General features: G+C 39.2%; 2 protein-coding genes across 2 annotated transcripts in view; both read left to right on the top strand.

Moving 5' to 3' along the window:
- The window catches only part of LOC125235721 (pickpocket protein 28-like), a 58,625-nt gene extending 52,752 nt beyond the window's left edge, over positions 1 to 5,873 (top strand). The window contains exons 9-11 of the mRNA XM_048142294.1: positions 3,729 to 3,909; positions 4,729 to 4,820; positions 5,652 to 5,873. Of these exons, the coding sequence (XP_047998251.1) occupies positions 3,729 to 3,909; positions 4,729 to 4,820; positions 5,652 to 5,779 (401 nt within the window). The 3' untranslated portion in view covers positions 5,780 to 5,873. The remainder of the gene's footprint in view (positions 1 to 3,728; positions 3,910 to 4,728; positions 4,821 to 5,651) is intronic.
- Positions 5,874 to 6,410: 537 nt separating this feature from the next.
- On the top strand, positions 6,411 to 12,880 carry LOC125236097 (structural maintenance of chromosomes protein 1A-like). The gene is made up of 7 exons (XM_048142793.1): positions 6,411 to 6,555; positions 6,964 to 7,163; positions 7,467 to 7,669; positions 8,402 to 8,495; positions 9,448 to 9,576; positions 10,267 to 10,490; positions 12,598 to 12,880. Exons 1-7 carry the CDS (start codon positions 6,411 to 6,413, stop codon positions 12,878 to 12,880), a joined length of 1,278 nt encoding a protein of 425 aa, XP_047998750.1.
- Positions 12,881 to 13,236: the final 356 nt, after the last annotated feature.

Raw genomic sequence — 13,236 nt, 5'->3', positions numbered from 1 at the left:
TGATAAACGATAAACGTCAAGCCGTCGTTTTCACACTATTTGCACAGTATAATAGAGAGTACTATCGTATGGCCACCCGCTCCCCGCTGAAAGTGCCGCCTACCCCCTCTCGGTCCTGACAGTTACGCGTACAAGCATGGTACGCGTTCACCTACACGAGCTTATAATGTATGCTAGGAACGCGCCTCTTTCATATATTTGATCGCCAGTGTCCGAGATGTGCTATTTGTAAGAGCAGTAGGGACGCACCGATGCGATAATCAAGTTTTTCTACTCGTCGACTTTAATCTGTCAATTAGGACACCACAGACTAAACTATAAGTGCTGACTTTTCAGTGTTGGATAGTCTTTGACACTTAGGGCCACTTGCACCAACGTAAATGGAGGGTTAACCCGAGGGTTAACCCACCATTTTATATGGAATTTGACAGATGACAGCCCACTAATCCTGAGTTAAGTGGTTGGTGCAAGTGGGCCTTAGTCAACTATAATATTTCATTACACTTCACTTTAGTTAACTGAAATAAATTCAAAAATAGAACTTCATACAAGTTTTATACTAATTTGCGATACCTGGCAAATTGTTCTGCATCTGAAACACATTTTTTTTAATCTATCGCGTATCGACCAATCAGAGACGGGTATTATAAACAATTGGTTGCTAGGTAATTCGATGTTGATACAACGGTGAACGACGCTATCAACATTCATTTTAACTAGAATGCCCATACAACCATTTCAGTCGCAAAATCTTCAAATCAGTAACTAACTGTCAAATGTGACATAACGCGTGGTAACGTCGTGCAAACAATGCGACCGTATTGATACAATAACAAAATGTAGTCGTCGTGTGCACTCGTTACGGTAACAAAATGTGTACGAATTTGTGGCTGTCAATGTCACTGTCAGAATGACTTTTAACGACACTTTATTAGTCGACGTTTGCACACATAACGGTAACAACATGTGGACGAATTTGTGGCTGTCATTGTCACTGTCAGAACGGTTTCTGACAGTGACATTGACAGAATTTGTACACACATGTGTAGGTCTGATTACCGAACTGCTCCTAAACCACTGTATCCGCAAATGACAATCTGAAATACGAAGGTTTCTCAAACTGTCTTGTGAAGTTGTGGACTGGTTGCTTTGAATCATTTAAATATGAGCGAATTAAATAATAATAAACGACGACGACCATTTAAGCACTCTTCGACATTTTATAGAAATGTGGGAAAGTTAAGAAAAGTGCAGAATGATAATACAAATAGATAAGCACTTTATAGTTACTTCATGTATTAAATATATAATTTTTAATTCTTATTGATAAAAATGAAGTGTAGTGTTGCTTTACACAATAAAAGTAGGAATCAAATGAAATAGAGTATTTACTGTGATATTAATAGAATTTCTGTTGCGCAATGATAGTTTTTTTTCAGTACAGATGCTGCTTTTTCTAACGCAGTAGTGCGAGCAAATCAAGCAATGATTCATTTCTTGTCTGGTCGAAACTCTTAGCTTAGATTTAGGTACTGAAAATCGTCGTACGATACACGTGCGAAAAGGACATTCACAACTCGTGTCGAAGTAAAACACTTCTTTCGTTCGTGTATTAATTTATCGCTACTCGTATCGATTTTCCTCTTTTCCGCACTCGTATCTACAAGTATTTTGTTTGGGCTACAAAAAAAACACATTATTTACTCTACTACGTTTTATTTATGTCTCTTTAACATTACAAATTTGTAGACACTTATCTATACAAAAATCTTGACTTAAGAAGTACAGATCGCTGAAATTAATGTTGATAGTAATATTAATGACGACTACTTCAACAAGTGTCAATTGTGAAATGCCGCAAAATACTAGTTGCTCTATAGAAGACCATAATAATATGATCCCCGATCCTTTACAACCCAGCAGCTCGGTACGCACGTTACATTTTTTTTTTAATCTTCTTTAGTGAGGGCAACTGAGTACGACGGCATATTTAATTGTTTATAAAGTTTGAGGATACCTGGAAAAAAATAATACATGAAGCCATTTTGAAAATATAATAAATATTCACTGCTTTCGGTCACGCGTGTACGCTGCGACCATTTTGCGACCGTTTGTCGACCGTTTCTTGACCGTTTGGCGACTGTTTTTTACATGGAATATTACCGTCTTAATCCATATTTTAACAACTTTATTGGTTTTCTAGGCATTATTTTTATTATTTCAGTATAGTATATGCACCGGAGCACTAAAACTTCGCCAATCAATATACATAACACGCAAACACCGAGTAGTCAATAATATTATTACTGGTTAAACTGAGGTAAATTGATGGCGCGTTGATAAATTTAGACTTATTTTATGAAATTACTCGAGCAATTTAATTGGCCATGGTAATTAGCCCACATTATATTACAAATGCAAACAATATTTTATCTTTAACAAATTCTTACGCCATTACATTTTAATGTCAAATGATTTTATTTCTTTTTTAATTTGACGTCTCTGACAGTCGCCATTTGAAAAGAATGAAATGAACGAATGATTTTGGGAAAGTAGTCGCCAAACGGTAACAATGTGTGCACGCGTAGTGCACACTTCTGTCACTTCTGTGACCATATGTGCCTGTTACCAATCGTCCCCATTTGGGTCGCCGCGACTAAACGTCGACCGTACTGCGACTAAGCATTGAGACCCGAAGACCTGTGTGTACACAAAATAGGAGGATTTGCGTAGGAACGGCGACCGATTATGGTTATATGGGTGATGATATTTTTCGTCCATTGATGATGAAAATGATGACTCATAGAAAAAGTATTTGTATACAATAGTGATATAATTAAGCTTTTCACTCTCGTACCGAACTATTAGGCCACTCAGCAAGCTTCGTGGCCTAAACATGGTACTCGACTGAAAAGCTTTGTATAAAATACTATTATCCAACTAGTGTGCTACGCCCACGGATCTTCAAAATCAACTAATTTATAGACAGACACTTTATACGATTGATACGGACAGCCCACCCCAACCCCTAGGATATGGGAAAAAGGCTAGGTTGATGATGATAATGAGACAGACACTTTATAGACCGAAGCAATAGCGTAGGTTTACGGTTCGACTCGTTCTCCTTTACCGGTTGCAATTCTCAACAGATTCTCTTATAATTTTGTGGCCATATTCCGTAATTATTTATCGTATGGCAAGTTTAATGATAGTGTAGATGAACACAGTAAGATTCCATAATTAAATAGTTTTATGTCGGTCCAGATTTTATGTTTTCAAAATAGGTACGAAAGTTGGCATAAAGACTATTGTGAGTTTACTACGATAATGCATTATTGAAATAAGTTTTTGCACTTTTGCGGTTTAGAAGCTTGTTTAGAAGCGGTTTTGAAAGTACTAGTGCTCGACACTAGACTAGTATTCGGCATGGTCACTTTATGTAAAAGTCATAAAAGATAAATTTGAACGACGAATATTTTTCTATAATATTTATACGAATGTGGAGCCACACTGACATTTTATCCCGCCAGGCAAGCAAGAAAAAAAAATATCAATTTTTCGCTCTCACGTATGAAATTCTTTATTTGTGCAATGGAATAATAAGGTGGCGCCATCTGTCATATCCTGTGAGGAGGCTCATTTAATTTAAGCCTAGTCACTTTGAGATAGTGGCTACGTTGAATACTAGATCAGCGTCGAGCACTAGTACTGTTACATTTTTTCCGCAGCTAAAGTGGAAGAGCAGCTAATATACGCATATTTCGCGGACAGCGAAGAACAACGCAAGCCAACGGGCCAGTCCAGCTCATGCCACCCGGCTTGCAACGATGTCATATACAACAGTCAAGTGTTCTACTCTGATCTGAAGACGGGTCCCGCTGAGTCGCCCAAGTGGGGGTATCCTGGACCGTGAGTTGAATATACCTATCTCTTTCTGTCATCGCCAATCAAGAGTTAGATGAAGTAGGTACACTAATAGTACGGGAGATGAAGTTGGTTCTTTAGCAATTTGCGGTTCAAGTATATTTGGTTGACACATACTTATGATAAGAGCTGTCAAATGTAAAATGAACCGTCAACTGCTAAAGAATCAATTTCCTCGACCGTACTTTCTACTCGATGTTACTTTCTACTACTTTCCGGTTTTAATGCATATTCCCTAATGCCTTTTATGCATTAGGGTGCGCCTATAGGGATATACCATGTGTGAACACAACCTTATGAAATGAAACAGATGCAACAGCAATGGTGGCCGAATATCATAAGAAGAAAATCATAAGCCAATAAGGCAGTCCAGCACTGATACTTTACCCAGTCCACTTGACGTTAAGGTGGAGTAATCAGAGTTTAAGATTCATCCGAAATATCCCAATGATCTTGACATACATTAGAGACCTTCTTTGTCTAGTATAAATTGTAGATAGTGATTATTTGACGACCGGTCTCGCCTAGCGGGTAGTGACGACCCTGCCTGCTAAGCCGCGGTCCCGGGTTCGAATCCCGGTAAGGGCATTTAATTGTGTGATAAGCACAGATATTTGTTCCTGAGTCTTGGATGTTTTCTATGTATACAATTAAGTATTTGTATCGTTGTCTGAGTACCCACAACACAAGCCTTCTTGAGCTTATGGTCAATTACAGTCAATCTGTGTAAGAATCTCCTATAATATTTATTTATTTATTTATTATTCAAGAGGTACTTTATAGTGATCTCTGTTTTGTCGGCAGGGGGGAAATAACTCGGCTCAATGTTCATTTCTACGACGACAGTTTTCTTGGCCAACATCGTCATGCGCAGTACGATGATTACTATTTCGTTGGTACGTAACATAAGTATTATCTACTTACAACCAATATTCTCCATATCCTCTTAATAAGACATTAAGTATTAATCAGCTAGATTAAGCGTGTAAGCCCGGTAAGCCGGCCTACGAATGTTTGCAGTTAGCTTCTTCTTATTTTTTAATCAAATGCTAGTCTCAAATGTATCCATATTTAGGTACCTACTCCTATTTTCAATTTCATTCTATAATATGACCCAACCCGTCCTGAGACTTTCTATATCTTCTTGCATGATACCTGTCCTCCTTTAGTATTGCTATACTGTGGCATTCTTAAACTTGACGCTTTCATGATACTTACCTTTAAACATGAGGGAGCCAAAACCGCCCAGCTTTGGAGAGCGTACGTCGGACTGCGCCCGACTTTTCAGGTATGAGGGCGCCTTAAGCGCCCGGCTTTCGCTCGTGTATTATATCGGGCTTTGCCCGACTATAAATTTGAGAGCGTCTTCGCTCCCCGGCTCTGTACTGCGTACTGCTTTGTCGGGCTTTACCCGACTCTTTAAATATGAGGGAGCCAATACGTCTGGCTTGGGACCGCGTACGCATCTCCCCATTTTGATTGTTTTCAAAGTTCATGGCAACCCTGCCTGCTAAGCCGCGGTCCTGGGTTCGAATCCCAGTAAGGGCATTTATTTGTGTGATGAGAACAGATACATATTTTTTCCTGTGTCATGGAAGTTTTCTATGCATATAAGTATGTATATCGTCGCCTAACACCCATAGTACAAGCTTTGCTTAGTTTGGGGCTAAGTTGATTTGTGTAAGGTGTCCAATAATTCATCTTAAACTAGGACTTACCTGATCCAGGAGCCATCGGCGGTCTGCTGAGCCTGTTCCTCGGCTTCAGCATCATCAGCGTGGCCGAGCTGGTTTACTTCGTGCTGCTGCGCCCTCTGCACGCGGTGCTCGCCCAGATCTGCCACCACAGGAGCTAACTTGATAAGCTCTACTGGCTATAACTAGGATGGTGGGTAGCCTACCCACGAAAACGTCTTTGTAACTTTGTCACTTGCACTTAAATATAAACTTGGGACCAAGAGTTGCTTTTATTTTAGGTAAATACTTCATGATATCTGATTGTCCAAGACTGCGAACCCATGTGAATGGGTTATTATCGCGTGTTTTATTGAATGAGATGGTAGCCCGTGAATCTTTGTCAGATGACAGATGACAGTAAAAGTTGACTTACAAGTAAAACACTTCATCAAAGAGCATTATAATCACTACGATCTCATAAATTAGGTGTAAGTACTAATCGCGCGGTACCATCACAAATACTTGCAAATACGTATTTGTTTGATATTTATAGGACACATGTCAACCTTCCTAAAGTCAACTGACAAAAAGATTCAAATACTTTTTAACAATAGATTTTTTCTATACAATCTAATTACACGAACTTTTTGTAAACCATTTCCCATCCTTTTACTATCAAACTCAGTTGATTGATATTGACATGTCTTAACGTCAATAATGTCAACAGTGCTCATTTTAACGCCAAAATTATGAGCACAAAATCAAACATTAAAAATCATTTTTGCTCAAATTCTCTATAGAAACAAAGATATGTATTCCAATTCTTATCTTGGAGCCCCAGTGAGTGGACTACAGAAGCTTCAGTGCATCAATGAAGACTTGAGTGCTAAGGTGTTGGAACAAATTAACAGTAATCAGGAGATATTGACCTTGAACGATTTTGAGCACCAGTCCAGTGAGTACCAGTTAAGGAAATGTCTGCAGGAGAGGTATATGTGACTTTTACGTTGCTACTTACTTAAATAGTTGAGCGGGACATAGTTAAACAGAATGATGGCAGATGGAACAAAACCTTAAGGATATAGAAACCCTTTTTAGATGAAACGAGCATCGCGTCTGGCGTCCGTTTTGGCTTGTTCCAGAGATATTCTGAAGATTTCGGGACCCTGGGATAAGAATAACTCTGGACCGGTACCACTGGCTGAATTAACCAAAAAACAGTTTGAAAATATTTATCTAAGCTTATTATAGTTATATTATAATACCTACTCTTGCCAGAATATTAAAAACCCCATAAATGGATCGCTATCCTTATTAGCTATCCTTATTATAATTGAGCAAAACTCTTTCTCAAGAATTTCAGACATCGAATCCTGGCGATGGGTTCTCCAAGACCTGTCAAACCGTCTCGAGGAGCTCATCCAGTCGTTGAAATACGAGCACAAAGCATTGAGAGTGGTAGTGGAACGGGTTAAAGAAGAGATCAACAGGCACTCTGAGGAGGGGAGCAAACCGGGTGCATTGTCGCCACAGAGCGATCCAGTGGAAGATGCTATCAATATGGTTAGTGGGCTAATTTTTACTTTTTCCTGTTTTGGTTGGAGAAGACAGTAAGTACCTACTGTTTTAGATTCCACGCATACTGTTCGGCCCAGAGGGCTTGGAACATCATAGTTCGCAAATGACGGCCATCTCATTTGTCATTCACACTTCAACTTAGCTGAAGCACGCCTCGGACAATGGCGATCAAATATACTTATGAAACAAACGCGTTCCTATACACACAGTCTAAGCATGCGTAGATGAACGCGTACCATACTCGTGTGACACTTCCGATAAAGGTAAAATTGAATGAACTATTTATAGGAGTACAAGTTTCTTCAAGAACAAAAAAGGAAATTCGAGCAGATCATTAGAGAACTTGACGAACAAATTCCTCAAATCCAGAAGGTAAAGAAGAGAATAGAAGTTTCTGCCTTGAACAAAGAAGAAGCTATTCATGTTGAGGAGAAATTGCCTGATTTGGATGTTTCATCAAGAAGACCTTCTAAATTGATAAAAAAGAAAAGGTTAGCGTGTCCTTTGTACTTTTATAATTTATTTTCTGACCTAATATCCAAAGTTATTTACGTTTTTCCAGAGATAAAACCTAGCTAGCTCGATTTTTCGTCCCCGTAAACCCTCATATAGCTAATTTCATCGAAATCGTTTGAGCCGCTTCCAATTAAGATGCCCGAAATATACAAGAATTGCTCATTTAAATAAATATACGATAGGTAGTTATTGAGCGACAGTAACAAAGACAAGACAGCACTCTAATCCCTAGCTAATCAAAGTGCTATTTTGATGTTTCTGCAGAAATACTTTAAATTGATAAATTTAGGTACAGTCAACCAATTTCTCTACAACCATGTCAAAACTACAAGCAGTAAGAGATTTCTTACAATCTGATTTATAACGTCATAAGGTCATAACAATGACATAGTTCCACAGTGGCCTAGGGTTCCAATTGGTTGACTGTACTTACTCCAACCAACTCATATCCTAAATACTATAATTTTATTGTATCTGGCGTGGCGTCCACGAACGGCCTAAGGCCTGATTTAGAACTCGCGTGCTAGCGACATTGCGGGCTGTTGAGGACTTGAGGCTACATACAATTTTGCACAGCCATTAAATACCGCAATGTAATAAAACTCATATGCGAGTTCTCGTACCGTCTAAATGGTCCCTAATTGAATAGGCATAGCTGAAAAGCACAAAACTATTGTTCCATATAAATCGTGGAATTTTATTTGCAGTTTATCACCATTAGATAAATGGGAAAGACAATGTTTTGCGCTCAAGAAGAAAGGACTGTGTGCTCTCAGTCACGCCATGAGCATACGACAACAGGTATAGTTCCCATCTATAAGGTCGCAGCGATTTTGACAGCCTTGCGAGTGCCAAACGTCAAATTTCTATGAAATTATGACTTAAGACGATACGGTAGGGGTCGATTCTCCATACAAACGCTCTCGACTATTTCCTCCCTGGTTTTTGAAGAATAGCAATGATTTTTTTCAACACAGATTGTTATTATTTTTATCTGTGTCGGACCGTTTTAATTTTTTTATATTCTGCTTTTATAAGACTCTAGAGCCAATCAAAAATTTCCAAAAACGGCCTTTTTCATTGTGGCGCAAAAAAAAGTGTGATACTCAAGATTGGCAACAATTAACCAAAAAAGCTAAACCGTCCGACATAGATTATTTCGTTGTTATTCAGATTCTCAAATTTCGTCCGATTGATTAAGTTTTGAAGGAGGAAAGAGTCGAGAGCGGAACCTCGATTTTAAAGATTTTTTTGTAATATCTTTTGACTGAGTTGTTCTTAAGGCGTCATCCATACGTCACAGTGTAAGGGGGGGGGGTCATACTAAATGTGACAATCCCAGTTAAAGGGATACAAAAAAGCGTGACATAGGAGGGGGGAGGGGTCCAAAAACCTGAAATTTGGTGTGACGTAATATGTGGATGATCCCTAATGGACATTTTTTTTTTTCGATTAGCCTAGTTAATAACACTTGTATATTTAACTAAAATTCCCAAGTTGAAAGGGGGGCTCCTTTCCATTTTAGCATTTTCGCTACCGTATCCTCTTGGGTCGACACGTTCGTTTTTCGTCACGTTCCAAAATTTGTCCGATTCTGCTTTCGTTAGCCATTCATTGTTGATTTTTTTTTAAGGGGTTGTACTCACGTATTAATTAAGTCGAAATAACGCTCGACATGTTTCGAACCACTTCCGAGATCTTTTTCAAAGAGTACTCTTTGAAAAAGAACTAATACGTCGTATTGGTTATTAAGGTCCGAGGTTGCAGACGTCTACTATCGGTCACAGCTCAGTCCTACGCGACCCGCGTAGATTCCCTGCTAAAGAGGCGGCTGTATCTGAACAAGAGGAAGATAGAAGACCTACAATGGCAGAAAGGAGAGGTATGAATTTAATTTGAGGAAAATAAAAACGATTTTAATCTGGCGTGGCATGTGTAAATTACTGTACAACTTTAATGTACACTACAGTCACTTGTAATTATAGGACATTGCAGTAGGTATCTAGATTACACAATCCATACTAATATTCTATTATAAATGGGAAGGTGTGTGTCTCTGTTTGTTTGTCCGACCTTCACGGCAAAACGGAGCGACGAATTGTCGTGATTTTTCAAGTGGAGATGGTTGAAGGGATGGAGAGTGACATGGGCTACTTTTTGTCTCTTTCTAACGCGAGCGAAGCCGCGGGCCAAAGCTAGTATGACTATAAAAACGATTTTAACCTGGCGTGGCATGTGCAAATTACGGTACAACTTTAATGTACACTTGTACACTACAGTCCCTTGCAATTATTGGAAATTGCAGTAGGTATACTATATACACAATTAAGTATAATTTTCAATTATTGTTATTTATGATATAAGGAGCTCCAAATGAATAACAACGACAATTATTCGCTCGCACACGGTGCTTCAAAACTTCTAGTGATCAACCAGATAGCTTAAGAATTACCTGCTTCAGTATTCGCAGAAGTCACTATTTTCTTAACGCGAATGAAAGTACCTAATAATTATTCGACCCCTAAAGAAAACGTCACAGCAAATGTCACACAGCCGTATTTTTTTCTTGCAGGCGCAAAAAGATTTGGAGTCCCTTTCAAACGAATTGACCGCAACCGAACAGAATGTCCTAGAGACCATGGAAAAAGTGCGTTTAATGGAAGCTAGACTAGCAGACCGTAAACTGAGACCGCACAAGGAGTTGACAAAGGATCCTGTGGACAGAAAGCTGAAAGATGAGCTTCAGAGGTTGAAGAAGTATTTGAAGTATCTGAGGAATAATATTGACAGGATCACGTAGGTATATTTACTAATATACTTACAAATATACCTTGACACGTTCGTCCTTCTTCCTGGGTTATGCCAAGATATTTGTCGCAGCCCATAAAACCTTAGGGTCCGCAAGTAATCCCATGATTTGGCGTAGACACTAGTTTTACTAAAGCGACTGACATCTGACCTGCCAGGTCCCAGGAAAACTAAGCTTCATTGGGATTAGTCCGATTTCATTGCGATGTTTTCCTTCACCGAAAATGTGACTAGCAAATATCAAATGACATTTCGTATAGAGTTCCAAAACCTCATTGGTACCAACTGGACTTTGATTTAAACCTGGGATCTCAAAGTTTGAATCTTGAGGTCGCGGGTCATGACAATGAACTAAGGAGTGTATTCTACTTCAATGAGTTGAAAGGTCGAATACTATTTATCACACTGATTACGTATGAATTCGATGCATTGCGGGTGTGGGCACGGCGCCCAGTTGGCAGCTTTAACGCAGATAAATAGGACAAGTGGAAAAGAATATCCCCGTTAACACACTACTCCGATTATTCTATAGTTACGTATCTTTTAAATGCGTTGATAATTGTAGGTAAATGTGTGCATAGTGCACGGTACTTAGGTGGGCATATTGTGCACCATCTTGTACGCTTTAGGAAGACTTAGAAACACACACACTTTTTGTAGGAAGGTATATTTGGTTAACAGAATTTTCCTAGGGTAGAATGTTGCTGTTGTAGTCCTAAGGCACCCCAGAGGTGCAAAGGGCCTTCCTATGGTACAATACCTATAGGTACGTATTTATTTCACTTGGCTACATGATTAGCCTGTAGGTATGGAGTTGTAATTTAACTGGTATAAATCCTGAACGTTACAACTTGTGACTATCACTAAGACAAGCTCAACATTAAGTTGCATTTGACCAAAACTTACGAGCAAGGCTAAGTTTCAAGGTTCGATTCTACTTATAGTATAACCTCCTTCCTTGGGAAGTGGTGGCTACTAGAGCCATTTTGCAGTCCTTGCCTACTATTACCCACAGGTCCAATTTCTACCTAATTTTGTCTCTTTAAAAGGACATCGAACTTAGAAGGATATAAACCTTCACGGCGTTTCTAGTCATGACTCATAGCAAACTTTATTTTCAACAAAGAGACCTTACTTTTGCCGTTAACCCTTAGAGAGTATGTATTTATGGACTTTATGGTCGCAAACTTTGCACGATATAACGGATAGTTCAACAACTTTTTAATCAAGTTCCTGGAGCTTGGAGTTACGGCTTCTAACCTGATTAGTCGGCCATTCGAAAATAACTCTAGTTACTTTGAAGTTTCATGGTTTGATTAAGAGCTCTACAAAGGGACAAACTTGCCTGATATTAATATAATAAATCTTTTAGATTTATAAATAACTTGCCATATCTGTTGGTAGCCAGAGTTCTTAATAGTTGTGACTAATAACTCTTTTTCTATAAATTACGTGTTGTCGTCATGTCTTATGAAAAATTCACCGAGATTCGTGAAATTTTAATACTGAAACAAAACGTGTAGGTCAATACCTTTCGTCGCCTTTAGGTATGACGTATGTAAATTCTTAACCCCTTACTGCATACAGGTCGGGTTCGTGACTATATTACTTTTGAAATGAATCTGTAGGGTCTAAGAAATACAATAGGTAGTTAAATTCAAAAACTAACCACCAAAAATCGACGCGTTCCAAATGTAAGTGTAAACGTTAACAGAATGTGGATTTTTAACACATTCGTGACCATACAAAAGAATATTTCGTTATCTTCGTACCGAGCAAATGACCCAAGTATCCGATCGGCCATAGTGAACCATATGCGGGGCACAGACTTGTGAAGAGAGTTCGCCATGGCCCATGTATGGGGCACTGGACTACGATGTACCTAGTGCGAAAAGGATTTCCTTCGTATTTTACTGGAAACGTTCGTATTTGTCACGCTAGTTCAGTCAATGTCAGTACATAGTCAGTACATCTTGTACTGACACTGACGGAAATAGCATGACACGTTTGTACATTTCCGACAATACGAAGGTAAATCTTTTCGAACTACATTTGTACAAACGTGTTAATTTGGTTGAACTTTGTACCCTTTCAGATCGCTACAAGGGGACCTAACAGCATCAATAGTGCAAATGAACTGTGTCGAAGAGGAACTATCAAAAGTTATCGATCTCGACGAGAATAGAATCAGGCTTCGAACATACGACGACGAAATATCGACTAGCAGTCTCAATGGAACTGGGTCCAGTTCGGTTGTTCCTGCAAGCTCTCGCTCCAATGACACTAGAAATGATGGATTTAGAGAACATGTTCCTTTGAGCGTTATAAAGGAGGAAGATGAGGTGTCTTCAGATGATGATTATCCCTTGGATTATTAGTCAAGCTGGGCTGCATTTACACATAAATTCATACCCGTATACCCAAAAGGGAGCACATCAAACTGCTCAAGTTTCAGTGCTACTCTTAGTAATTATCGGGTTGAAGGAAGCCGAAATTGTGATATTGCAATGAAGGGTTCCAAATCCCACAGTCGATTTCCAGGGCACCCACGTCAGGAAACTAGGTGGTGAAATTCTTAGCCCTTCACCACTACAGGGGCCACACAACATTCTAGGGCTGTTTCGTGTAATCAATGCAACAGCCACCCTAGCCGAATGACAATCGTTGACGCTAAACACCGAATGAAATGCAGTCTGGCTCTGTCGCGGGCGGCGGTAGAAATAAATACCTACGG

Source organism: Leguminivora glycinivorella, chromosome 18 (assembly GCF_023078275.1).
Source record: "Leguminivora glycinivorella isolate SPB_JAAS2020 chromosome 18, LegGlyc_1.1, whole genome shotgun sequence".
NCBI classification, from domain to species: Eukaryota; Metazoa; Arthropoda; class Insecta; order Lepidoptera; family Tortricidae; genus Leguminivora; species Leguminivora glycinivorella.
Note: the sequence above shows the minus strand (reverse complement) of the source record. Positions and strands in the feature narration are given on the sequence as shown.